This window comes from Sceloporus occidentalis, unplaced genomic scaffold (assembly GCF_023333645.1).
Source record: "Sceloporus occidentalis isolate IW3139 unplaced genomic scaffold, rSceOcc1.0.p SCAF_20, whole genome shotgun sequence".
Lineage (NCBI taxonomy): Eukaryota > Metazoa > Chordata > Lepidosauria > Squamata > Phrynosomatidae > Sceloporus > Sceloporus occidentalis.
This window is the reverse complement of record NW_028317000.1, coordinates 2,583,955-2,608,759: the sequence shown is the minus strand read 5'-3', so window position 1 is coordinate 2,608,759 and position 24,805 is coordinate 2,583,955. Positions and strand designations below refer to the sequence as shown.

General features: G+C 58.4%; 1 protein-coding gene across 6 annotated transcripts; it reads right to left on the bottom strand.

The window, feature by feature from the left end:
* Positions 1–571: 571 nt before the first annotated feature.
* Positions 572–22,611, bottom strand: LOC149301712 (uncharacterized). Of its 6 annotated transcripts, XM_089483818.1 has the most exons (25): positions 21,048–21,160; positions 20,508–20,870; positions 18,849–18,966; positions 15,977–18,138; positions 15,320–15,421; positions 14,701–14,808; positions 13,932–14,032; positions 13,414–13,506; positions 12,116–12,362; positions 11,881–12,004; positions 11,503–11,639; positions 10,568–10,780; positions 10,262–10,436; positions 9,807–9,927; positions 9,440–9,603; positions 8,991–9,093; positions 8,433–8,579; positions 7,766–7,894; positions 6,824–6,952; positions 6,337–6,555; positions 5,931–6,049; positions 5,085–5,217; positions 4,348–4,410; positions 3,863–4,078; positions 572–3,442 (listed from the first exon to the last, which is right to left on the bottom strand). In XM_089483818.1, the coding sequence occupies exons 5-25, from the start codon at positions 15,415–15,417 to the stop codon at positions 3,276–3,278; spliced, it is 3,006 nt and encodes a 1,001-aa protein (XP_089339944.1). In that variant the 5' UTR covers positions 15,418–15,421; positions 15,977–18,138; positions 18,849–18,966; positions 20,508–20,870; positions 21,048–21,160; the 3' UTR covers positions 572–3,275. The 6 variants fall into 6 exon arrangements, with proteins under 6 accessions (XP_089339944.1, XP_089339940.1, XP_089339941.1 ...); XM_089483814.1 differs by having other exon boundaries at positions 15,320–18,138; XM_089483815.1 differs by lacking the exons at positions 20,508–20,870; positions 21,048–21,160 and adding an exon at positions 22,518–22,534 and having other exon boundaries at positions 15,320–18,138.
* Between the last annotated feature and the right edge of the window lie 2,194 nt (positions 22,612–24,805).

Here is a 24,805-nt window from a genome sequence, read left to right as displayed (position 1 = left end):
AGGAGTGGGCTCTCTGCAGGAGAATCAGGCCCTTTGTGGCGATGGCTGCTCAGCGTTTAGGGCAAGGAGCCCTTTGGGAGAAAAAGCTGGGCGCTGTGCTGCTCAGTCAGCCACAAGGGAGCAAGAGTGTCAATGCAAAGTAAGTTGTGGACATGTGCGTGTGCCGTCATGAGGTTTTCTTAAGCAAACTAGTTTTGCCTGTTCCTTTCCCTGAAATATAGCAAACGGTGCCTGGTACTCACTGGTCTCCCATTCAAGTACTAGTGAAGGCTGACCCCGCTTAGCTTCACATCAGATGGGATCAGAAGAGGACACTTGTCTATAAGGAATCTGAGGTTTCAAAGGGCATCATTCCATCTGGCTGCAGCAGCAGAGATTTGGAGACTCTTGTTTTAAACGCAAGAGTCAGGATTCCTCTGCCAGCCAGCACCGCACACCAACTGTCCTGGTTGAAGGTGCTTTGGGATTATAATCTGCCCCCAAAGTTTTGTTCTGTAGTATTCAAAGCACCTAAAAGACAGGATTTCAATATATTTTGGATCCCAAAGAGTTTAGCGAGTGACAGCAAGAGTTAGAAAAAGGTACTTTATTAACAGGATTTACAGCTGGTCATTAATGGTAATGCTGGCTGGAGGAGTCTAGGGAGTATATTACACGGAGCTTTTTGGTGGTGTTGTGGCTCAGTTCCAGCTCACTTCCGAAGTGATTGCACTTCCAATGATGCGGTTTCATGTCATAAACTGACTGTTTTATCAGACACCATTGATTTCTATGGGAGCCCCTTGGGAATTGCTTCAGCAGCGTTTCTGAAGTCACCCCTCATTTTGGTAAAAACGGGGAAAAAGTGACTCCAGAGAATTCGCTTCCATGCTGCCTCCGATTGCACTGCGATTTGGTCTGGTGTGAAAAAGCACTCCAATGCCAGCCCCTTGGCCCCTGCGTCCTGCTCTGTCATCCCCCTCCCCCTCCATGCCATCTCCTCCTCTCTGCCAACCAGCCGATCCCATCATCCCCTGCGTCCTCCTAGACCCCAATCTGCTCCCCTCCTTCAGCCTCCCACCAATCCCATCATCCCCTGCCTTCTCCTACACCCCAATCTGCTTCCCTCCTTCAGCCTCCCACCAATCCCATCATCCCCTGACTGCTCCTGCATCCCGATCCTGGCCCCAGGGACCCCCAGCGAGCTAACCCATCATCCCCTGACTGCTCCTGCATCCCGATCCTGGCCCCAGGGACCTCCAGCGAGCTAACCCATCATCCCCTGACTGCTCCTGCATCCTGATCCTGGCCCCAGGGACCTCCAGCGAGCTAACCCATCATCCCCTGACTGCTCCTGCATCCCGACCCTGGCGCCAGGGACCCCCAGCGAGTTAACCCATCTTCACGACTACTCCTGCATCCTGATCCTGGCCCCAGCAACCCCCAACCACCTATCCCATCATCCCCTGACTGCTCCCAGACCCCGATCTGCTCCTCTCCTTCAACCTGCCACCGATCCCATCATCCCCTGCCTCCTCCTCCACTTCGATGAAAGATGACAGCGAAGGAGGGGGCAGGGAAGGAGGACAGCGTCCAGAGCCCCACTGAGCATGTGCAAGGGTGCCGATTCTAATCGTTGAACCCTCAAAGTATGCTCTGGTGTGGTAATACAAGGTGCACTCACTCCCCTTTGCTTGAGTCCGCATCACGTGACTTGCTTGGAACCGAACTGACTTCTCTTTCCCTTCACTTCGGAAGGACAACAGAAAGGCAACCAGGTGTGGAAAAACATGACGTTTTAACCTCAATCCGCATTGCTAGAGAGGAGTGACTCTGGATCTGGTGTAAAAAAACCATCATGCTTTGCATTGCTAGAACAGGAGTGACTGCGGATCTGAGCTGCAACCTCCCCCCCCCATGTGTGATAAAGTCCTAGGACCAGCAGCCAACGTTTTTGGGTTGCATTACCCAGCATAGCCCTCATAAGGAACTTCAGTGTAGGCCTTGGTAGCAGAAATCAAAGTACGCTGTAGTAGCCAAACCCATATAGCAGTGAATGAGAACTTGGGGTACAAATGTTAAGAGGTTGCAGTGTTGAGGCAGGAGCACCAAAGGGCCCTCCAACAAAAAGCAAGGCAAAGGCTAGGCTGGCCAGAGGGCCACCCGGTCACTCTTCCATGAGAAACTAAGCATGGGGGGGGGGGTCCAGCAGAGAGAGAGAGGCTGCAACCACTGGCCCTGGTACAGACTGGGCTCCTAATGGCCAACACAAGTCATTTGGAGGCAGCACAGTTTGGATGTTGCGGGGGAAGAGTTCTGTAGGAATTAATTGTCCAGAAAACCATCTTAATTGCTTTCTGCCTGCAAAGCATTGCAGACGGGGTTTCCAGCTTTGGCCATGAATGGCACAAATGGTAGCCAATACTGCTGGGCTCCATTGTGACAGTTGTGGAAATGCTCCTGCCCCACACAGAAGCAGCAGCGAGGGGCACCGGTCTGAGTGTGCCCAGGTGAGCATCACTTCAGGAGCCGAGAAGCATCAGAGCCCCCTTGGCAGCTGGACTCGCTCCCCATCCCAGCGGAGGCCAGCAGGCCAAGGGCAGGAGGGCCGGGTGAGCCTGGCACCTTTGGCACATGCTCTGTGTCTGTCTGTGTGTCTGCACACAACAGCTCATGGCGTCAACAGGGCAAGGGGCTTTTATGCAAAACATTTCACATGTCACCCACAGCACTCGCAGTTCCCAGAAAAATTAGGGCAAGAGGGGGGAGAGGGAGGGCAGGAAGGCCCTCCCAGGACATTTCCCTGTTAAGTCTTGTTCAGTGACAAAATGTACGAGACAAAACTGACGGCTTGGATTCCAGACCCACTTTGGGAAGCAAACAGCAGAGGCTTCTGGGGCAGATCACTGAAGAAAGAGGGGCTCGGCCCAAGGGGTCTTCTCAGCCGTTGAGGGCAAAGCGCAAGAGCGAAATAAATCAAATGGCGGCATCTTTTCTGACTCATGAACGACTCCTTCTGTGCAAAGGCTTCCTCTGCTCTGGAGGCAAAGCAGCTGCTCAGTTTGGAGGTTTTCAGTCGCAAGAGCCGTCACAGAGCCCTTGCTGGGATGCTCAGTGTTTCACCTCCACGAAGCTCATGGGGGCTGCCAGGAATTGCCAGAACGCCAGCAACCCAGAGAACCTGCCTGGGCACAAAGGACATGGCCACCTTCTTCCAGGATCTTCAGGCTGTTGTTTGCCCCCTTCTCGTCCTTCTCAAAAGGCAAAAGCCAAAGGGGTGGGCTGGCGGGGGGTCCTCATGTGTCCTGCCTCCGGAGGAGTGGCGGTGAGGGCGGGTAGTGCCGGGTGGGGGGCACGTCGTAGTGGCTGGGGATGTGGCTGTTCTTGGGTGAGTCGTAATGGTTCGGCAGGAGAGCCGGCGGGCCTGGCAAGGCAGCTCCTTCTGCCCCAGAGCAGCTGCGACCTGGAGGGAAAGAAGGGTTAGGGTTAGAGTTAGAGTTAGGGTTAGGGAGGCATTTCTTCAGGGCAAAGCGAGGAAGGCGCAGGCATGCCAGGAGGCATCTCTGGAACCAGGAGGCAGGAACAGCGCCAGCCTCAAGGAGGGCTGCCTTGGGGAAGCACCACTCCCCTCCTCCTGTGCCCTTAACACGCTTGCCATGCTGGCTGGGGTGATGGGGATCAGGGTCCCAAGGCAGCTGGGGGGGACAGAAAGAAGGCTAACGTGAGCAAAGATTCTGGACGCAGTTGTGCCTGAGGCAGTGGGAGGCAGAGGCTGGCAGCGTTTGCAGGCGCCCAGCGGCATCAGAGGAGTGGGGAAGCCTCTCCGCTCTTGGCTGTCCGGGCGCAAACCCCACAGAGGACCATGCCTGCCCCAGCCCAGTACCTTCCTCCTCCTCTTCCTCCTCCAGGACCCGCGTGGGCTCTTCGGAGAGGCTGATCTCTGCGTAGGACCGCTCGCGCTTTGCGGGGGACTTCATCTCCATGTAGCTGCTCTCTGAGGGCCGCCCGCTCAGAACAGGCAGGTCCTTGATGGTGGCGTAGGGGTTTTCACTGCCCAGGGAGCTGCCGCTTCCGCACAGGGCCTCCTCTGGGGAATACCCTGCAGGATGCGGGGTGACAAGGGGGCGAGGGGTCCAGGCTGACCAACACCAAGGCCACACCCGGGAGCACCAGCTGCCACAAAAGGTGCCGCTCCAAGCACCCCCCAGGCCTTCCCCAGTTCCCAAGGACCCCATTCAGAGCCCCGTTCTGGCCTTGTCTTGGGGCACGTGAGACAGAGCTCCACTTTTTCGAAGCAGCCCCTCACCTTCACTCTTCAGACCAGGCTCAGGGAAGCCCCTTTGGTTCGAAGGGCACCACCTGCCTTACCTTTGCTGAGAGACTTCCCCAGTCCGTTCGTGTAGCTGTAGCTGCGGTCCATCTGGCCTCCTCCTGGGATGTGGGGAGGAAATGGGATGGCAGAGTTAGGAGGTGCACTTCCCATGGCTGCGTGTGGGGCGGTGCCCTTATGATTCAGTCAGATGGGACCCCCGCATTTGCTGGGGAGGGGGCATAAATGCCCTTTGAGGAGGGGAGGGCTTGGAAAGGGACTTCCAAGAAGTCATCAAGCATTACTACCTCCACTTACTCTTCAAAAAGCATTTCTCACCTTCTGATAATCGAAAAAGAACTAAAACAGAGAAGTTGTCTTACTTTTTACCTGGAAGGCATGTAGCAGAAAATGCACCCAAGTAGTGAGTCCACATACGAACCCTCTTAACTATAAAAGTAACTTACAAACAGTCAAACAAAAGGAGTAAAGTTTCCCCTTGTTACCTTAGAATCCTAACATACCTGAGCAGGTCACTGAGTATGTATTTTCTTCTGGCAATAACTTCAGCTGACTCCTAACATCCCTCTGTCCATCCTCTCTCTGGGGAACGGACGTAAGTTCCCCACAGTAAGAGACAGTGGGTGGAAGGCACCAACGAGGGCCAAAGTGGCTTTGGAGCATTCAGCAGGGCAAGGGGGGGTCTCCATCATCCTGACTCCCCCTCTCCCCACTTTCACCCCCAGCCCCTCCCTACTGCATCTTCCTTAGCAAAGGAAAGCCCCCCCCCACTTACCCTGCCAGGAGGTGAGGCTAAAGGTGGGGGGCAGGGACCCCCGGAGGTGCTTCCAGTCAGCTGGGAGGGTGGCGTTCCCCTCTGCCCCATGCGGCCCTGGCCACTCGCGCTCCAGGCTCTTCATAGGGGAGAACTGGGGGGGGGGGGAGAGGAGAGAAGGAGAGTCACCAGGGAAGAGCCCTGCAACACACCGCAGAACAGGACGGGGGCCCAAGGGGCTGCCTTCCAGAGATCGGGGCAGATGGTGGCCAGGCCCCCTGCCACCAGGGCTCCTCTCCCCATGCCCAAAGAGAGTGGGGATGCTGTGGGACTCAGCTAGCAAGGCCCTGGCCAAGGAGGAAGGAGGCGGGTGAAGGGAGAGCCTGGCAAGGGCTGGGTAAGTATCTGTCTGGGGGGCCACTCCTTGGTCAGTTGGCGGCTGCCCCTCTGGTAGCTTGCCAGGATCCTTGGCACTGAGCTGTGGGGGAGCTCTTGAGCTGTGAGGTTTCAGAGCACTATTCTGGCACAAAATGGCACCGCCATTATCAGCAAGGGAAGGCAGAGGGGAACAACAAGAGAGGCAGGGGGAAGTGGTGAGAGGGAGGCGTTGGCACAGTCTGAGCACCCAAATCCCACCCAAACAGCCCCACTTTGCAAGGGAATCCCCTTCCCCTCCCCTGCCCTCCTAGGCAGGAGGCTGGTTACACAGACCCTTCTCCCACCTCACTGTGGGGGTGGGCAGCTGAGCACCCCACCCTTGGCCCAAAGCACTGGCTGCCTGCCTGCCCACCTGCCCACCGATGGAAGCCAAAAGCTCCCCTCCAAGGCCCTGCAGGGACTGCCAGGCGCGATGGGGAGGGCCCTTACCTTACTGGAGCCTGCAGGAGTCTCAGGGAGGCTGGGTATGGGTGGACTTGGGCAGCAGGGTGATAAGGTGTGGTAGCTGGGGTTGGAGTAGTAGTGGTGGGTGTAGTTGGGAGGCACATCTGTACAGAAGGGCAAAGGTAAGTGAACCAAGAGCGGTGCTCAAATGGCACCCTCCTTTGCCCCTCAACAGAAAAAGGGGCTCGGTCTTTTGGGGCAAGAGGGCCAGGTCCCTAATTCCCCACTTAACATTCAGGGCCCATCCCCTGGAGCTGGCAGCCCTGGGACAACCCTCTGGTGTAAGAAGAGCTGGTAGGGGGTGCTTCCTGTCCCCCACCCCCCAAAAATCCCAGCTTGTGGTCAGCTGTGTGAAGCCAGGAGTCCCAACCCCCACCCTGCCCAGTCTCACCTGGGACGGCATACTCTGAACTGCCTGTCCTCCCCGCAGTGTAGGCCACAGACATGTGCCGGTTCAATTTGTTCATCTTCTGCCGGTGTTGGTAACAGAGGAAGAGGGCTAGCAAGGCCACCAGAAGGACCGCCAGGACAATGATGCCAATGATAGCCCCCAGGGAGGGGGAGCCCACTGGCGCGGCTGGGACCATGGTGAGTGGATGGTCAGGGCTCCCTGGACGACAGCAAGAGAAAGTTGGATGGATGGACAGAGAGAGAGAGCCAGGCCCCAAAGGAGGAGAGCTGAGCCGTGTCCACATGGCCACCAGCCCCCTCTGTCCCCAGCCCACCTCCCCACCCACTGACCTCCAAGTGGAGTAGAGTGGGAGCCAGGGGGAGGGTGGTCAAATGGAGCCCCTGATCTTCCCTTGCCCCACATACCCCCATTTGACACTCAAGAGCCCATCGGTCCCACACACCCCAGAGCCACACCCCAGGCTTACGGGTCTCACAGCGGGCCCCAGTGAAGCCTGAGGGACACACGCATCTCCCCACCTCTGGGTCGCAGGCGGCCTGGTTCTCACATGTGCACCGCTGGCTACAGTTTGCCCCAAAGAACCCTGGGAGGCATCCTGCAAAGAGAGACACGGAAGGGAAAGCTCAGAGGGAGACCCCCACGCCTCTCTCGCCTTTGCTCCCAATAGAGTGGGGGGAGCGCTGGGCAGCTCCTGGGCTCAGACCCACAGCACCCCCCCCCAGAGTCTTAGGGCTGCTGCTCTGGCACCAAGGTTTCTGTTGCTGGCCTCCCTCACAGGGATGGCCACAATGTTCCTGGGGGGGGGCAGGGGACATCCCACTTCCAAGCCCCTTGGCCAGGAGGCCACCTTAAGAAGGACAGGTGCCATGCAGTGTCAGAAAGACACCTGCTCACTCAGTCTGCAAGGAATAACTGGGGCATAGAGGCCTTGAGGGTGGCAATGCCACCTCAAAAGACCCTCCCACCAGCCCAGCGGACGTGTCCAGGGCCTGTGGGACCACTCAGGGCAGGAGGGGAGCCTGAAGGTGCCTCTGTGGGTCTCCCACTGAGTAAGACAGCTCTGGCTCCCCTTCAAGGCCACAGGGACCCTGGAAAAGGAACTTCTGGTGGCAATATAGCAACAGCAATAGCAAGTACATTGCTATACTGCTTATCAGTGAACTAAGCACTCCCTAAGCAGTTCACAATGTGTAAGCCAGTTACCCCCAACCAGCTGAGTACTCCTTTTAGCAACCTACGGAAGGATGCAAGGCTGAGTGGACCTTGGAGTCCAGCCTGGGATCAAACCCACAACCTTGTGGCTGCAGTTCAGGCCTTTAGCCACTGCGCCCCAGCTCTTTTATGGCAATTCCCGGTCTCCCCCGCTCCCATATTCCCTCCTCTTCTCAGACCTGACTGGGAGACTCACGCCTCGAGCAATCGTTGCCCATCCACCCGGGAGGGCAGTCGCATGATCCGTCCACAGGATGGCAGATGGAGTGGTTGGCACACCGACAGGACACCGAACACTTCTTGCCATAACGTCCCGGCTGGCAGGCTGCAGGGGGGAGACAAAAGAGCTGCAGAAAGGCCACCCTTTCCTGCCACCTCCTCCTGCCCCCACATGTGGCCATAGAGAGAAGGGCCTGGGTCGCCTGGGCAGCCCCTGGAGGCTGGGATCCTTGGGGTCAGGAAAGGCCGGCCCTCTCCCCAGCCCAGCTGAGGGCCCGCTGCTGCAAGGACCCTGCTCTCCCTGCCCAGGAGAGGCATTCTCGCCAGATCCCCATAATTTACTTTCAACCAGCACTGCTCTGCTTTGTTTGCTAAATGTTAGGGAAACCCTTGAAGGGGTTTATTCGAGCAAGTGAGTAACGGCACAGGGACTGGAAAGCTTAACATGATGTTGTAGTGCTATAGAAGTTATTATGCTAACATTTTACAACAAAAACATTTGATCTGGAGAAGAACTATACTGTGAGGAGGGTGCCCCCACCCTGGCCAGAGTTGTGGGCTCCCTTCTGGGTCCTGGGCAGAAGGGGGGGACATGAGGCTGCCCCATGCGGCGAGGCTGCGCTGGCAATGGGTGCGAGACTTACGGCGCTGGCAGGAGGGGCCCCTGAAGCCTGGGCCGCAGTCGCAGCTCCCGTCCTTCGGTGAGCAAGAGGCGCCATTCTTGCAGGAACACAGCTGGCTACAGTGCGGCCCCCACAGGCCCTCTCCGCAAGGCTGGCTGCAGTGGAGCCCTGTGGAGCACGCAGTCAGGCACATGGGGTCCTCGTTCCCCAGCTGCCCAGCCCGGCCCCCTCTGCATCCCAGGGGTCCATATATCTCAGGGTGCCTTTGGGGAATGCTGACAACCTCTGGGCAGATAAGCAGCCCCTGAGGGGTTAAGGTGCTTGGAGGGAGGGCTGGACACCCTCCTTCCTTCGTAACAGCTCCAAAGACCCAGCTCAGCCTTCCCAGCTGCGCAGAAGGGCGTGTGGTGGACAGGACCCAGCCAGCCCCCTCAAATGATGAGGGAAGCCTGGGGAGGTTGCGGAGCCCTGGGCCAGCGATGGTCTGAAGGGCTCCCAGAAGGCAAAGCCCCCTTCCTCCCATGAAGCCCACCCCCCCCCCCCGGTCTGGTGGGAGATGGGCAGAGGCCTCCTCCTTACCTGTCCACCCAGGAAGGCAGAGGCACTGACCAGTGAAGGGGTCACAGCCAGCTGCATTCTGGCAGGTGCACGTCCGACTGCAGCCCAGGCCAAAGGACCCAGCCTGGGAGAAAGAGGGAGAGAAGGATGATGGGCACCAAACTTTCTTGGGCCCAGGTACCTGGCTCACCTGCAGATATGCTGCCCCCTTCTCCCACAGCCATCAGATCCCCCCCTTCTGGCAACTGCTCTCCTGGCTTGACAGCCCCCCTTCTTGTGGGGGGTCCCATGGCCAGACTTGCCTGGATGCCCCTCGGGCAAGGAGCCATAGAAGGGAGCCAGGTCCAGCAGGCACCCCCTTGGGGTGGGTGTCCGTTGTGGGAGGCAGAGAGGGCACCTTGGGCAGTTGGTGTGCCTGTGTGTGCCCACTGGAACTCCTCCTCCCTCCCTCCTTCCCCAGAGCCACTTACTGGGCATGGGTCTTGGCACTTGCTGCCATGCCAGCCTGCGGTACACATGCACTTGCCGCTGACGGGGCTGCAGGTGGCTCCGTTAGCACACTGGCAGGTCTCGTTGCAGCTGGAGCCCCAGGTGCCCGTGGGGCAAGGGAGGGAACAGTCTGCTCCTTGCCAGCCTGAGGAGAGAGAGGAGAGGGTCCCAGTAGATGGGCCTCTAAGGCACAGAGAGGGCAAGACGGGAAGGAGTTGGCTTTCCAGGAAGGGCAGTCCAAGAGGGCTCCTCCAAGGAAGACCTCTGGCTGCAGGAGATGGCAGCAGGGCGCCTGCCAGCACATGCCCCTCGCCTCACCCCACACGGTCCCGTGGGACTGCGCTGTACCTTCCTTGCAGATGCAGGCCCCATCCACAGAGGAGCAGGCCAAGGAATTCTTGCAGTCACAGTGCTGGGTGCAGTTCAGGCCATAGGAGTTGACTGGGCAGCGACTGGCACAGTGCTTGTCCTAAGGGATGGACAGAGAGGGCTGAGGTCAAAAGGACACAGCTCAGAACAGCTTCCCGACTGCCTTGCCCAGGGAGAGCCAGGGGAAAGGGTGGGGGTGCTGGGCAAAAAGCTCTTCAACTGCTGAGGATCTTTGGCACTTTCCTACTGGCGCTGCGGGAAGGGGGAGAAGAACGATGCCCCCATTCCCCTGAGCTCAAAGGCTTGGTTTCTCCCTCCAGCCAAGCCACTGGGTGGACCACATTTTATCATTTCAGCTATTAGTACTGCAGCCCTGAGAGCCAGTCTGAAGCCAGTTGAACGCAAAGCCTTGCATCTACCTCCTGGGGACTCACCGTGTAGCCTGCTGGGCATTGGCAGAGCCCCGTCTCGCTGTCGCACGCTCCCCCGTTGAGGCACAAGCAGGGCTCCTGGCAACCCGGACCGTGATAACCAGGAGCGCAGGTCTCATTGCACTGGAGGCCAGTCCAACCCAGCTTGCATGTGCATTCGCCCGAGAGTGGGTGGCAGCTGGGGGAGCAAGGAGAGGGCATGCGCCCGTTAGCCCAGATGGATGGCTGTCTGAGCCAGGTGCTGCAGCGTTCACGGGGCACTCCCTCCTTCTCTCCCTGCCTCCCCTAACCTGCCCAGAGGGTCCCTACCTCTGTGTGTGCCCAGGATGGCAGAGGCAGGGCAAGTGGCAGCCCAGGCCATAGAAGCCAGGTGAGCATTTACGCTCCTCGCAGCGGCTGCCAAAGAAACCAGCTTCACACAGACAGGCCCCATTGATGTGGAAGCAGCGCCCGCCATTGGTGCAGTCGCAGTCCTGCTGGCAGTCCTGCCCATACTTGCCAATGGGGCATTCCTCACGGCACCTTTGTTGGGGAAGGAGAAAGCGCAATTAAAAGTAAGGAAGGGAGGGAGGGAGGGAGCGAGCCTAGGAAGTCGGGGAGGCTGAGCTGCTCTACAAAAAGAAAACATCCAAGGACACCCCCCCAGCTGAACCCAGATCTCCATTTGTCAGAAAGGGGCCGCCCGCCCCACCACTCCCCATGACTGGCATGTTCCCTGCTGCCCTCCCATCATTTGCACAGCCCCCCCAAACCCACCCCCCACAATACATGATGGATGCTGGGAACCCACTTCCAACACAGATGGAGGAAGCCAGGGCTGCCAAGGGCCTTTGCCTCTTCAGCCCTTCCATCATTTCCAACACTTTATAAAGCTGGGCTGGGAGGGGAGCACATGCACCTTCAGTTCAGAGCTGTATCCCTTCCCCATAGACCCCTTCCTCTCCTCCCTCCAACCCACGGAGGGGCTGTGGGTCACTTGGACCTCCTTCTGGGAGGGATCCTCTGGTCAGGAGATCATGAAAGCAAATGCCAGGTGTTGAGGTGTGTATATGCGTGAGCTGGAATTAGGCAAACTCTGTGGTGGGATTTCACCCACTCCAAGGACTCCCCCCTCCTGCCCAAAAGTCTCCTCCTCATGAGACGCTGCTCTTCAAAATCAGGCCTCTGGAGCCCCTTGGCAGGAGCACAGGGAAGCAAGACCAGCCAGGACTCCCCAGCCCCGTTCTCTGTCAGCGTCTACTCACTGCTCTCCCATGTAGCCATGCGCACAGCGGCACTGTCCAGAGTCACGGTCACACTGGCCTCCGTTGTGGCACTGGCATTCCCCCTGGCAGCTGGAGCCAAAGTGCCCCGCGGGGCAGCGTATGGAGCAGATGGGGCCCTGCAACGTAGGAGCAGAAAGCTGGAGGGTAGGGGCTTCCACAACTGCCCAGGGGTCTCCCGGAGGATCACACTCCCAGAAACACATACAGAGGGGCTCAGAGCTGCTCCTCTGCCCTCCCGGATCTTGGGGCGGCCTGTCTGGCCCTTAACAAGGCCAGGAGGGCTGAACAGGGAATGGGCTAAGGGAAGGCTGCCCGGCTGCCCTCCAGCTGGACAGACAAACTGAGGAAGGTACGTACCATCCACCCAGGAGGGCAGGCGCAAGTGTGGCTCTCTTGGGGGTGGCAGATGCCCCCATTCTGACAGGGGCAGTGGGCCGGGCATTGAAGTCCACTGGTTCCATTGAGGCATGGGAGCTCGCAGCTGGAAGAGACAGGAATGGAGGGAAGGGGAGGCCAGTCCCCTGACCACTGCCCAAGAAAGCAGCTTAGCAGCTGTCCCACTCTGGCCCACAGCCTTGCCCCCGCTACTCACTGTGGCCCAGCATATCCCTGGGAACAGAAGCAGGCCCCTGTGGCCCCATCGCAAGTGGCCCCGTTCTCACAGTGGCAATCCAGGAGGCAGCTGGGGCCATAGGTGCCCTGGGCACAGGGCTCTTGGCAGGAGGGACTCCTGAAGCCCGGAGGGCAGGTGCAGGCCCCGGTCAGGGGGTCACAGCTGCCCCCATTCAGACACATGCAGGGGTTCTCGCAGTGGGCACCCCACAAGAGGCTGCTGCAGTCTGGAGGAATGGAGGGGAGGGAGAAAGGGGGCATCCGTGAGTTGGGCAACCCACAGACAGCCTGCATTGGCCAGGCGGCTATCAAAACGTGTCAGCAGATGAGAAGAGCGTGGCATGAATGGGGCTGCAAGGAGACAAGGGTTACGAAGAGGGGCCCCCTCGTTCTCCTGTTCCCCCTTAGGCAGCTGTCACTCCTCACCCCACACCATCCCCTCCTTCCCTCCGCTCCTGTGGGGTGTTTATTTCCCAGGCAGTGACCCGCTGTAAACCCCAGGCCCAGAGGGACAGTCCCTCTGTGTGGGAACCAGCTGCCTCTGCCAAGACCCTCCATGGAGCAGCGGGGGTGGATTTGATGTGGGACAGTCTGCAATGTGGCCAAGGAGCATGGGGGGGGGGGGGAAGGAGGAGAGTGAAAGAGAGACAGAGAAAACATACACACACACACACACACACACACACACACACACACTCCTTGCATTCCTCACTCCCACATGGAGGTTTACAAAAGCCACAAACCACAGAAATCCCCTTGCAAACCAGCACTATGATGCACAAATAGGAAACCCCACCTTCCCCTTCTGCCCCAGGCTGCTCCAGGTATCAAAGCGGGGTGGGGGTGGGGGTGGCTAAATGACTTGGACCCAAGATTCCTCCCATGTTGCCCTGGTGGTGGCCTGTGTGTTTCCTTGTGGGCTGCTAGGTGGCCAGTGGATATTCCCAGCTATGAACTGGAAAGCCAGGCAGCCTTACCAGAGAGAGAGGGACCCAGTCCCTGCTTGCCCAGAAGCAGCCATGCAAGCCTCCTTGCAATGGGGCTCCTGGGAGCCCTCCCTTCCATCTGGACCTCTGGACCCCCAACCTTGGGATTTGTGATGCTCCTCCTGCTATCCCTGTTTGCTATCCCTTTTACTTGCACAGGGGGTAGGAACATTTTAGGGGGAAAGACCTCTGCAAGCCCCCAGCACTTTTATCTGCGGGCAGCTGCCCCAGACACTGGAGGCCAAAAGGGGCAGCTGGGGTGCTTGCCCACATAGCTTGGGAAGAGACTCACCGCTGGAGCAGTCTGTGCCCCTCCATCCCTGCTCACACTGGCATTGTTCTGGTGCCACACACCTGCCATGGACACAGTCCTGGGTGCATCGAGCTGGAGGGAAGAAGGAGGGAAGAAGGAGCCCCAGTATCGCCCCAAAGCCCTGCTCACCCAGCAAAGCAAAATGGCCCCAGGGAGGCTGCAGAGGGTCTCAGTGGGCGAGAAGAGCTGCTTCACAGACGCCAGAAAGTGGGTCCAAAAGGAGGGAGAGGCCCAGGGATCAACCTGCCCCCCAGCATTCAGGAAGACCTCCCTCTTCTCCCTGCTGGCCCAAGAAGACATCTTTCCCCTTTCAGGGGATGGTGGATGGTTGCCCTCTCCCCTCTTTGAACTGCCCCAGAGCGGGGGGGCTCTGCTGTCCCCCTCCGCTGGGGCTATGCTGGGGGAGGGGAAGGAGAGAGAAGCCCTCAGGCAGCAGAGCCCCTCTTGGGGTGAGGACTTGTGGGGGGTCTGGGCCCAGACAGGGAGCCGGGACTTACGGACGCAGAGGCTGTTGCTCTCGTAGTAGCCCTGGCAGCAGCGGTAGCGCCTCCTGTAGTCCAGCTTCACGCTCTGCCTGTAGGCAGCCTTGTAGAGGACTCTGTGGAAGAGCCAAGAGAAGATGGCCAATGCCAAGGAGGCCTCTAGCCCAACGAGGCCTTTGGGGCCGGGCAGAGGAGCCGGGCAGACACTCTTCAGGGCCAGCCATTTCTATTCACGAGGGGAAAACAGATGCCTGCCCCTAAGCCGTTGGTTAAGACTCCTTGGACAGTGGTCCCGGCCAGCCAGACTCTTGGAGGACCCCAGGGAGGAAGCCAGGCTCAGGCCCTCCTCAGCCGACACTCACTCCTTTTCACTTCTGCTATTTAAGTTTTATGGCTGGTTCTTAAGACCCTAATACTTGAATATGTGGATACAGAGCATTGACTGATTCATTTCTTCCAGCTGTGCTGTTATTGATTCCTTGAGGGGTTTTTATACAAACTGCCCCAAGAGTGCCAGCCACTTTGACAGTACTTAAAACAGTTGATACAAATGAATGAATCAAAAGGTAAGTTCTACTGAAAAGGCCAAATCCACCTCTGTTACCAGAGTCTCACCCTCGGCCCAGCCTTGCCCAGGTCCCTGGGCTGCCCTTGCCCTCCTGGCCCCAAATCCCCCTCCTTTTCCAATAGGTACCCTGGCAAACCTTTCAGGCGGCAGAGAATTTGGGCAGGCATGAGCCAGGAGATGCTCAAGAATGGGAAAGAGAGGGGGACGGTCTCTTACTTGTGCCGGGTGCAGGTCTTCTCCACAAAGGGCCACATTCCCTCACAAGGCTCCATGGAGACCTGGGCGAAGGGCTGCAAGTAGGACTCCTTTGAGGGCACTGTGAAACTGAGCAGAGAGAGGCATCAGGAGCCATTAGCTGCACGTAAGACAGCTGCTGTGTTATGGGGTGGGGCAGGGGGCTCACCTGAGACCCAGCAAAGGGAAAAGGGGAGTAAAAGGGAGAAAGATGCAGGCTAAAATAACAGACACACAAGCACCAGCCCAAACAACATCCTTCAAACCCCATATAAATATGGAAAAAAATAAAAACAAGACAGGAGACCCAGAGAAAGAATGTCAATAGGAATACTTAAAGCAAACCAGGAGAGGCATAGAGACTAAAAAGAATCAAACAGAAAGAAAGGGGATGGAAGAGAACAAACTCAAAGCACCCCCAAAATTCTGGGTACTGCAGTCCCAAACCCAGAAGGCTAAAGGCTGCCCCCTCCATTGTGGCAAAGCCTTGTGGGATCAGGGATAAAGAGTGAGCCCTAGAGAGAGAGCTCCCCAGAGGCATGACTTGGCTGGGGCAGCGGTTCCCTTCCTGTACCCCACTTCCCCCCCCCCCGTTGCTCACCTTTCCCAGTAGCTGCAGACATTGGGGTCACCAGGAGTGAGCGACCAGCCCCAACCCAGTCGCATCCACAGCAAGAGGATGGCATAAAGGATCATCATCCCCCTGAGAATGGAGAGAAAGGGGGACAGATTGGCCAGGGCAGGAAGGTGTTGGGGACCCTTCTGACTAGGCTCCCCCCAAGAGACAGCCCTGACCCCAAAATAAAGAAGAGGGTCAGTGCCAATGTGAGGAGGGGCACCCTGGCGCTCTCAGGCTCAGGGCCAGCGATCTGCTGCCGGAAACACAGAATGCTGTCAAGAGAGCTAGGTGCAGACTGAGCCTCATGGTCAGAGGCCTCTGTCCAAACCCTTCCCTATTCCCTGGACAGATGGAGACCAGTGACAAGGCAAGAACAGGGGAAAGGCCCAAGGAAGGCAAAGCAGGCAAGGGACCCTGTGGGGGGTGGGAGTGGGGGCCCTGGAGATGCCCCTGCCCTCCTTCTCAGGGCCAGGCCGGGGCAAGGAAGCGGAGGGGACCACGTGGGACTCTGGCTCCTCTTGTACAGCCCCCCTTGGGAAAGAGCAGCCATGCCAGAGGTGCTCCACATGCCACTGCAGAGGCGCCATCAGAAATGAGAGGCCCAGACAGGCTGCAGGGGCTCTGAGGGTCTGGACTGACCTTTGGATAACTGGGCATTCAAGGAGCTATACACACACATAAGCACCATGGATGTTGTCCTGGGCCCAAAGGCAGGATTATGGACACTGTTTGTGCGTTTATATGGGGGGGGGGGGAAGTGTACGCATGAGCAGGACAGGGCTGAGAGCTGGACAGAAGTGCCCAGGGCCCCCAGAGCTCTGCTCTCCCCTGAAAGACAAGCAACCGCTGCTTCCTCTGCTCTTCCTTATCAGCGCCTGGTGCCTCCGCCGCTGGTTCATCTGTCTGCCGTCCCCCTCCGTGGCATCCCTCCAGGCCAGAGAGGAGCGCAGGAAGCAGCCCTGTGTGAAAACAGGAAGCGGACACAGGGGAGGGGCTGCCTGGCTGCTCTCCCCCCCCCAAAGGCACTTCCAAACCTGCAGAGGGCCACCAGGGACCCTGGGACCAAGGGCAACAGGAGGGAGCCACCCCATTGTAATGGAGGGCCTCAGTGGGGTGAAGGGTCCAACAGGTTCCTCCTAGGGGTGAGGAAAGAGTCACAGCAGCCCCTGAATTAAGCCTGGAGTAATTTGAGTCAGAGCTTATCAGTAGCAACTCAAGGACTGATAGCTCAACCTTAGAGGAGGAGAAGGAGAAGGAGGAGGATGAGAAGGGATTCTTCTGTCCCCCTCCCATCATTAGCACCATGAATGTGGGGAGTCTGGTCTCCCCAAAATTACACAGCAGGGTGCTTGCTCTATTGGGATGACTGGGGTGTGCAAGTGTCTTGCTTCCCTGTTGAAGGAACAGAGGCAGGTCCTAGGGAACCTGGGCAAGGAAGGAGTCCTGGGCCAGAGTCTGACCAGCAGCACTGGACTGTTGGCAGTGCCAGCTGGCCACTCAGTGGCACTCCTTTCTGTTGGGAGATGCCTCCCTTCCTTCTCCTGCCCAGAAAGGGAGGCAGCAGAGGAGCCCCAGGGAAGGCCAGAAGGCTCCCTCCTGGGCAACTCTGCCAGCCTGCTCCTGAGAGAACCCTGGACCCTCCGCTTCCTGGCAGGGACCACCCTCAGGCCTGGCAAGGGACGGAGGAAGTGGGGCCAGAGCAAAGGCTGCCTTCCACTCACCCCATCCTCCTCTCCTCTTCCCCAGCAGCAGAGACCCCCCCCCCCAACACACACTGCTTGCAGTCAGGAGGAAAGCAGCCTGGATATGGGGGGTGGCTGGGGCTCGCCTTCTTGCTGGACTCTCCCAGCCCCTGGAGGGGGAAGGAATGCAGATGCTCAGCAATGCAGGCCGCCCCCGCTGCCCAGCCCCTGTTCCAGGGAGCAGAACCAGGATCCTGGGGCTACAACGGCTTGGAGGAAGCGGTCGGGCACTTGGGGGTGGGAGCAGTTGTCCTCCCATCTCTCCACTCCCTGTCCACACACACACACTTGGCCCAGGCAGGATGAATAGCTTCCAGGAGCAATGGGACACTCTCTGGATCCTGATAATGGCAGGGAGCTGGCAGGCTGGGGTAGCGGGAGCCCCTTTGAAGCCGAGCAAGAAGAGCCCCCCCCCTTGCTATCACCGCAGTGCTTCAAGCCAGGTGCTCTGGACCAGGTGTCCAGGGCCTCCATGTGGGTCTCTTTCCCCGGCCCCATGCCAGCTGGAGAGGGAAGGGCTTCTCCCCAAACAGGCAGAAGAGGACCCCAGGCAGCCCCCCTAGGTGCTCAGGGACAGGCAGGGGCCACAGAGAGGATAGGGCCCTCCTCAAATCATCATCTGCTGCAATCGGGGCTGAGGATGGTAAGGCTGGAGCCCGACTTCCCCATGGCACCAGACCGTCCGAGTGCCAGGGCCTGGGAGCCTTGACCAGTGCCAGCAAGCAGTGCCCCAGGGCACTGCCTCAGAAGCCCCACGGCAGGGCTAGCCAGCCCATCTGGAGCGCATCAGCCACAAGCAGAGGTGTTCCAGTGAAACTCAATAAACCTCTCCATTAATCTCAGGACGCAGCCGCTGCCACTGCTGCCTCCCTCCTCTGACTGACTGGAAACAGGAAATGGCCCCTGGAGCTTCTCGCAGCCCCATGGATGGAGCTCAGCTGGGAAAGAGCCCAGCCCTGCCTGCCATCCGAGCCACCAGCCATGTGCCTGGTTCCAACATGCAGCCAGGCTGTGAGAGGAGGAAGGGCTGAAAGGGGGTATTACACACAAACATGCACACTATATATATATATATATATATATATATATATATAGAGAGAGAGAGAGAGAGAGAGAGAGAGAGATATGAGAATTAGAATTCCAAAGATTTTTCCCTTGCTGTCCAAAACAACTGAAACAAGAGAATTTGGACTGTTTTAAGCCAGGGTTCCCATGCTGAGGAGTGTCCACCCACCTCTATTGGCTGCTGCTAAAACAACCAAGGTCCTTTGTGGGGCTGCAAAGTTTAAAACTAGGGCTAGGAAGGGATTAGTTTGGCACCAAAGAAGGACGGAGGAGGAGCTCGGGACGGACTATGGCCGCTGCCCAGAAGCCGCGCACTTGTGGGGTGTGGTGTCCTCCCTCCTCTTCCTCAAATGCCTCCTGTCCTGAGACAGAAGTCTTTACATGAGGATCTCTCTCACATCCTGACAAATGGTGCTAAAAGCTGACAAGCCAAACTGGAGGTGGGCTCCAGTGGAAAGAGCTGCCCAGGCGACAGTGCTATGCCAGCCAGCTGCCTCCCTCTGCAGGATGGCATGGGGGGGGGGCATTATTCAATATTAATCTAAGGATCCTCATCCTCCTCTTCCTCCTGGCACAGGCTTTTGGTACGGCAGTAGCAATGCTTGGCACTCTGCACAGCAGAGAAAGTGGGAAGAGGCAACGTGGGTCTTCCTTTGCCTCCCCAGGCAGATACGGATTGTGCTTAGCAGCCTCATGAAGCCTACCTTCCTCTGCACCTTACAAGCTTTGCCTGAGGAAGGGGTCTCTTGCTCCACATGAAGAGCTGCGGAGGGCACTGCTTCATCTCGGGGCTGAGGAGCTGGACATCCTGGTTCCTCAGGCCTATGGTGGTGGGGATGGGTGGTGGGTGGGAAGAGGAGCGCCTGTTTTGAATTCAGGCTGAGGAGCCCCAAGACGCCACTGCGGGGGAAGCAAAGGGCCTCCCTGCCAGGACTCTCCCACGCTCACACTCTTCTGCTAACAAACATTTCTGGAAAGACCACGAAGACACCATCCCAGGTGGTTAGAAGCCAGCTAGCTGGCTGGCAGCCTAACCCCTTCCACGCAGCACCTGTTCAAAGTACCACATGCCACGTCCTATGTTGTGCTGCAGATGGGGTGCACCCTTCACCCAAACAGTCGGACCCAGAACTAGGGCCCACCTCAGTGCCCCAGGGGTCCTTCCACAGAAGCGCAGCAGGGACCCTACCTCCCCCCAGATGGTCTCCCACCCAAAGTCTGGCCCCTCCAAGGAGTGGATGGAGACAGACTCCAGGGCCACCCTTCCCCTCTGGGCAAGCAGGGCACACTCAGCACCTTGTCCCCGGTGCCCTCCAACCCCTGTGCCCTTCATGAGAGGTGGAAGGGGAGCAGGGCGAGGGTGGCGCCAGGCTTAGCTAAACCCCGCACATGCCAAGACGTTCCTGGAAAGGATCCTGGCTTCCTGGACTGAGGCTTAGGAGGAATACAGTCAGGCGCCTGCTTGCCTGCCAGCCCACCAAACTATAATCTCTCCTGCTCTTGCCCAGAACCCAGGATGCCTTCTTAATGCCGAATGGACAGGCTCCTCCGCATCGCGGGCACTATCTTGCCAGCCAGGCCAGGGCATGAGGTGGCCAACCAAATGCCACTAAGAGGCAGGAGCTCTGCACAAACGGGGCAAAGGACACTTCCTGGCTGCTCCGGACCACCACCAGCGGCAGGAAGCCTCCTATTCCCAGTCTCTGTTCCAGACTAAGCCTGGCACTTTCCATCCCCTTCGGTAATAGGGCTAATTGTGTTCCTTCTGACTCTGCAGGTTTTGTGGACCACCCTGATCCTCATTTATCAGTCATCTGCTTTGCTTTTCTGTCCACAGATGCTCCCAGAAGCAGATCTGCTGCCAGCCCTCCTTGCCCCCCACTTCTGCCACGCTCCCGTCTCTTTCCTTCCCTCATCAGCGGCTAAATGCAGCACAGCCGGGTGAAAAGCAATCACATCATCTGCTCAGGGTGGGGTCTTCCCCCCCCTCCCCCGCTCAATTTTCCCCCTTCAGTTCACAGGGGAAAACCAGCAGTTTGGCTTGTGCCCAGAAACAGAGGGGTAGCCAAGCGACACGGCTGCCCTTGCCAACAAAGGAGCCACATGCACCTCAAAAGTGGCTCCAGCCAGGCTTGCCAGAGGGAGATCCTCCCAATAGCTGCTCCACAGAAAGCCTGTCATGGCACCCAGTGAAGGTGCATTATCTATCGCCCAGGCGAGACCAGACCTCTTCAGGAAGGGGCCTTTACTGTGCCAATGCCCTCCTAGCCACGCTTGCTACTAGAGACCCTCGGTTCTCCCTCTGGCTGCCACAAGTCCCACAAAAACCTTTCCCCAAGGTGCTGGAAGCTGTAGGTTTTTACCTGCCAGAGAGAAACAATTGTGGACGTGAGAGCAAGAGAGAAGCAGAGGGGACATAGGCCAAGTCCTCAGTGGTCACAGAGCCCACCTGCCCTTTGCAGCCCTTCCAGCTGGGGATGCTGGCAGCTCAGCTGAGCATCTCCCTGGCACCTCAACTGAGTGATGGCGGGCGCTCAGCGTCTCCATCTGGCAAGGGGTGCCCAAAGGGACGGAAAGGTGATTGCCAGGAGGGCCTCTGTCCTCCGCACCCCTTTTGCAGCTGCTGTGGCTATGAGGTTTGTTTTGCTTGTCTTTTGTCTTTTATGACTTCATCGCAGGAAAACGCAGGGTTTGGGACAAGCCACAAGAGGACGGCCCGGAAGTGCCTGCAGAGGAACACACATTTCCAGGAAAAGCCTGCTTGCTAAGCCCACTGAAGGTGCAGCTGGGAGGAGGAGGAGGGCATGCTCCAGGGAAGCACCCTCCAAAGGGGCTCCATCTCACACGGGGGTCCCATAGGGCCCCTCTCTCCCTGCCACACACTTGCCTCCCACCTTCCTCACCTCTTCCTGGAGCTCAGAGAGGGAGCTGTGATGACACACCTTTACGTCCATCTCCCTGTTGAAAGGAACAGGCAGCGGGCGAACGATGGGCAGTTGGCAGAGTGCCACACTAAAGGGAAGCCCCCACCGACAGCCAGTGCCCCACTCACCCCCAGAACCACAGGCAAAGGCTGAGGCAGCCAAGCCAGGGCAAAACTGGGCTGGATGGAGCTCTGCTAGCAAAGAGGTGGGGTCCACACATGGTTCCTGGGAGCCCCACAAGGACCAGCTGGAGCTGCAGCCTCTTTCCCAGTATGGCCCTACTGTTGTTTTATTGGGGGAAGCAGGAGAGCCTGGCTGGAGGGAATTTGTTGCCACATTAGGAGGGCAGGCAGTGGCCAAAGCCAGTCTCTCCCATACACAGAGGCACATGTCCTGAGCTGGCAAGGCCTGTGTGAAGAGGGTTTGATGGATGCCCAGGTCCAGGGCACCCAGGGGGCCAGAGGCGTGCCTAGTCAAAGGAAGAGAGAGTTGACAGAGTGCCTAAATGTGCGCGCACGCGCACACACTCACTCCCATATGCTCAGAGACACAATGCCCTTTTGGGCTCTCTATGCCACAACCCCCGAGAGCCTACACAGAGCAGCAAGGGCCTGGCGCAGCTGGAGACACCAGCTCCCGCCTCAGTTCCTCCCGTTCTCCAGTGGCAGAACCACCCCCTCCCTCCCAGTCTGGGCTGCATGAGTTGGCCGTGGGGCAAAGCGGATACAGTCTGGACAAAGCGCCCCACACCAGCACGGGGCGATGTGTCCGTTCGCTTGTCCACCAGCTCCAGAGAGACCTCTCTCTTCTGTGGGCAGTTTTACACACAGACACTCCCTGACACCTCTGCCACTGCCCTGGAATAATTTCCTCATGGTAAACCACTTGGCATTGCCACAGAGTAGACCATTACGCCTATGCAATAAACACTTATCTAGGAAGCGCACATTGCTCCTGAATAATCAAAAGCTCCAGGAAAAGGCCAGCAAGGCTCCTGGGGGAGCCGGTGCCCTTCCATGCCCTTCCCTGCCATGCATCTGTTTGTCCATCCTCACGGAGGCTAAGGACGTTCTCACGGACGCGGCGATGGACAAGGCGAGCGTGCGGGGATTGCCGGAGCATGTCCTGAAAAGCCAAGGCTACAGTTACAGCTTACAAAGAAGATTTAAGGGAAATGCCCCAAGCTCCTGGGGAAGTCCATTGGCCACTGCCAAGCCACACCGATGTGCTTAGCACTCATGTGACCAAAGCGCTGGTCCAAAGCATGCACTGGCATGCCCTCAAACTCCTGTGCTTCTGGAAAGAGGGGCTGATTTGGAGGAGGGTTCTGGGGCAGGGGCAGAAAGAGGGCCCTCAGAAGTTAGCCCCGGTGCCCTGCTGCCCAGTCTCTCCCCGGCAATCCCTCCCTGGCTGCCAGCCCCCCAAAAGGATGGGGCTGCCCCCAAGTACCTTGTTTGCCTGAGGCCCAGCGACAGCCCCCTTCCTTCCCTCCTTGCTTCCTTGCAGGCAGCTGGAGAAGCCAGGAATGGAAGTGGGAAGGCGGTGCAGGGCTTCAGGGCGAGGGAGAGGCAGGAAGGAAGGCTGGGAGGGAAGGACCAGAGCGGCCAGCCAGAATTGGGAGCAGAGGGAGAAGGCAGAGGGAAGGCTCTGGGGAAGGAAGAGGGAAGGAAGGATAGGCCCAAGGGAGGCAAGGACCCCTCTTAGCCCTGAGGGCCCTGACCCCAGTGAGGGAGTGAGGGAGTGAGGAGACACCCTGGGCCCCTTCCTCCTCCTCCTCTTCCTCCTCCATGGGAAAGGGCCTTCCTTTTCCCCAGCGCCAGGGGGCAACACATGCCTCAGTGGTGCCCCCTTCCGGGGAGGATGGGCCTTGCAGTGCCTCGACCCAGGCCCTCTGTCCTCATGACCTCTGCCCTCTTAGGTGCCCACACCAGCAGGTCCAGGGGGTGCCCTATTGCTCAGGAGCAGGGCCCCATTTGGCAGAGCTTCCCCAAGGCCAATGGCGGCCTCTGTGGGGAACTTTCTTTATGTGGGGCGCCCCCAGAAGGGCTGCCCAAAGTAGGGCCCTGGGGCAGTGCCAGGCCCAGAGCACTTGGGGGGAAGCAATGGCGCGAGGGCCAGCAATGGCGCGAGGGCCCGCCGCATGGGGCAGTGGAGGTCAAGGATCAAATCCCCGCTCATTTTAAGGTACAAATGGCTTGCTTTGGGGCTGGTGTGGTTGGTCAGAAGGGCGCCCGCCTGGAAAGTGCCCCCAACTGTGCCAGTTGCCCAGAGCCTTCCTTCGCCATCCGCAGGGCTCCCACAGCCAGAACATGGCACCCCTTGGCCCACTGCTCCTGGCCTTCCCATTGTATGGAGAGAAGGCCCTCCTTCAGCCAGGCCTCTTCCCCCCCGCAGCCTGTGGCCGGAGAGCCCTGCAGACCGTCTGTTGTTGGCTGCAACGTCTGCCAGCCTGGCCTGCTCCTCCGTCTCTTTGGCCACTGGCACAACTGTCCAAGGGCTCTTATGGTCATGGCCAGACCAGGCCATTGGTCCAGCTTCATTTCTGCCTGGTCCTGAAGGGAGCCGTTCCTATTTTTCTGCAGCAGGCGTGATGCGGGGATTCAATAAGCCCTTTGATTAGATGGCGGTGTGCCTGCACAAGTCTCCCTGCGCCTGTGGCCAGGCTGCCCATCGCTGGCCCTCAGCCCAAGTGTAGGTCTCCTCTGATTCTCTTGTGCAAAGAGGAGCAATGCTGCCTGGAGGTAAAAGGAGGCAGTGCTCAGCCTGGCAAAGAACGAGACTCAGAGGAAGGCCCCACTGAAGCCCAAGGGCCATGCGCCCTCAGCCCTTTGGGCTCCCCCCACGCCGGTCGATCTTCTGCCAGGCTCTGCATTGCAAGGACAGCCCCACAGGTTTAGGTGGAAAGGGGGCTCCCATCCCGATGATATTTAGGCATCTAATAGGGTTTTTTTTACTGACTGTCAACATTTCTAGGACACCTTGCAACAGAACTAATATTAAATAACGATGATGATAATGCAGTAGCATAGAAGTCTAGCAAAAGGAAGCTCCCGGTTCCCTCCAGCCTCCTCAAAGCACCCCCCCCCCCAACAGAGGGGACATGCGCACACACTACTTCATTTCCAAGGGAAGGTCCTTGGTCACTGCCCATAGCCCAGGATTTCAACAAGCATATATTGGAGAGTGTAATCCAGGCATCTATGTGACAAAGGGCCAGATCCCACTTAGCCATTGTCCCATCATGGCCGCTGGACGTGAGTCAGGAAATACCAGTAAGTGCCGCCCGTGGGCTCCCTCCCCAGGGCCCATCCTCCCCTGCTAGGCAGGCCCCCAAACAATGGTTGCCCTGCATATTGTGTGTGGCAGGGGGCAATTGTGTGTGGGGGGTGCCACCAGCCATGGCAGAGTTTTTCCACAGCTGCCCTCCTCCTGCAACGAGGCCACAGAGCCTCAGGCGGATGGGCCACCCTCTTGTCTCAGATGTGGGTCCTGCCAGCCGGGTCAGCCAGTCAAGATGGAAGGTGGCAGCCCTGGGCTTGGCTTTAGTGGCTGGCGCTGCCCAAAAAGCACCCTGGGCTAGTGGCACCCCCTCTAAGGGCCATTGCTGAGGGCCACTCCTGGGCCTGGCTTTCCCAGAGCAGCCGAAAGAGGAGGACATTGGAGGCCAGGGGAGGAGAGAAGGGCGCCAATTGTGTCGGACAGCAAGGGGAGAAGGAGCTCCAGATTAATTGAGTTTA

Bases quoted from the DNA above. Each gene is read 5' to 3' on its own strand.
- LOC149301712 (XM_089483819.1), bottom strand. From the start codon at position 15,417: ATGATGATCCTTTATGCCATCCTCTTGCTGTGGATGCGACTGGGTTGG. The intron at 14,033-14,700 runs GTAAGAGACCGT...GCTCTTCCACAG, and splicing joins AAGACCTGCACCCGGCACAA to AGTCCTCTACAAGGCTGCCT. The intron at 4,411-5,084 runs GTAAGTGGGGGG...CCCACATCCCAG, and splicing joins TAGCCTCACCTCCTGGCAGG to GAGGAGGCCAGATGGACCGC.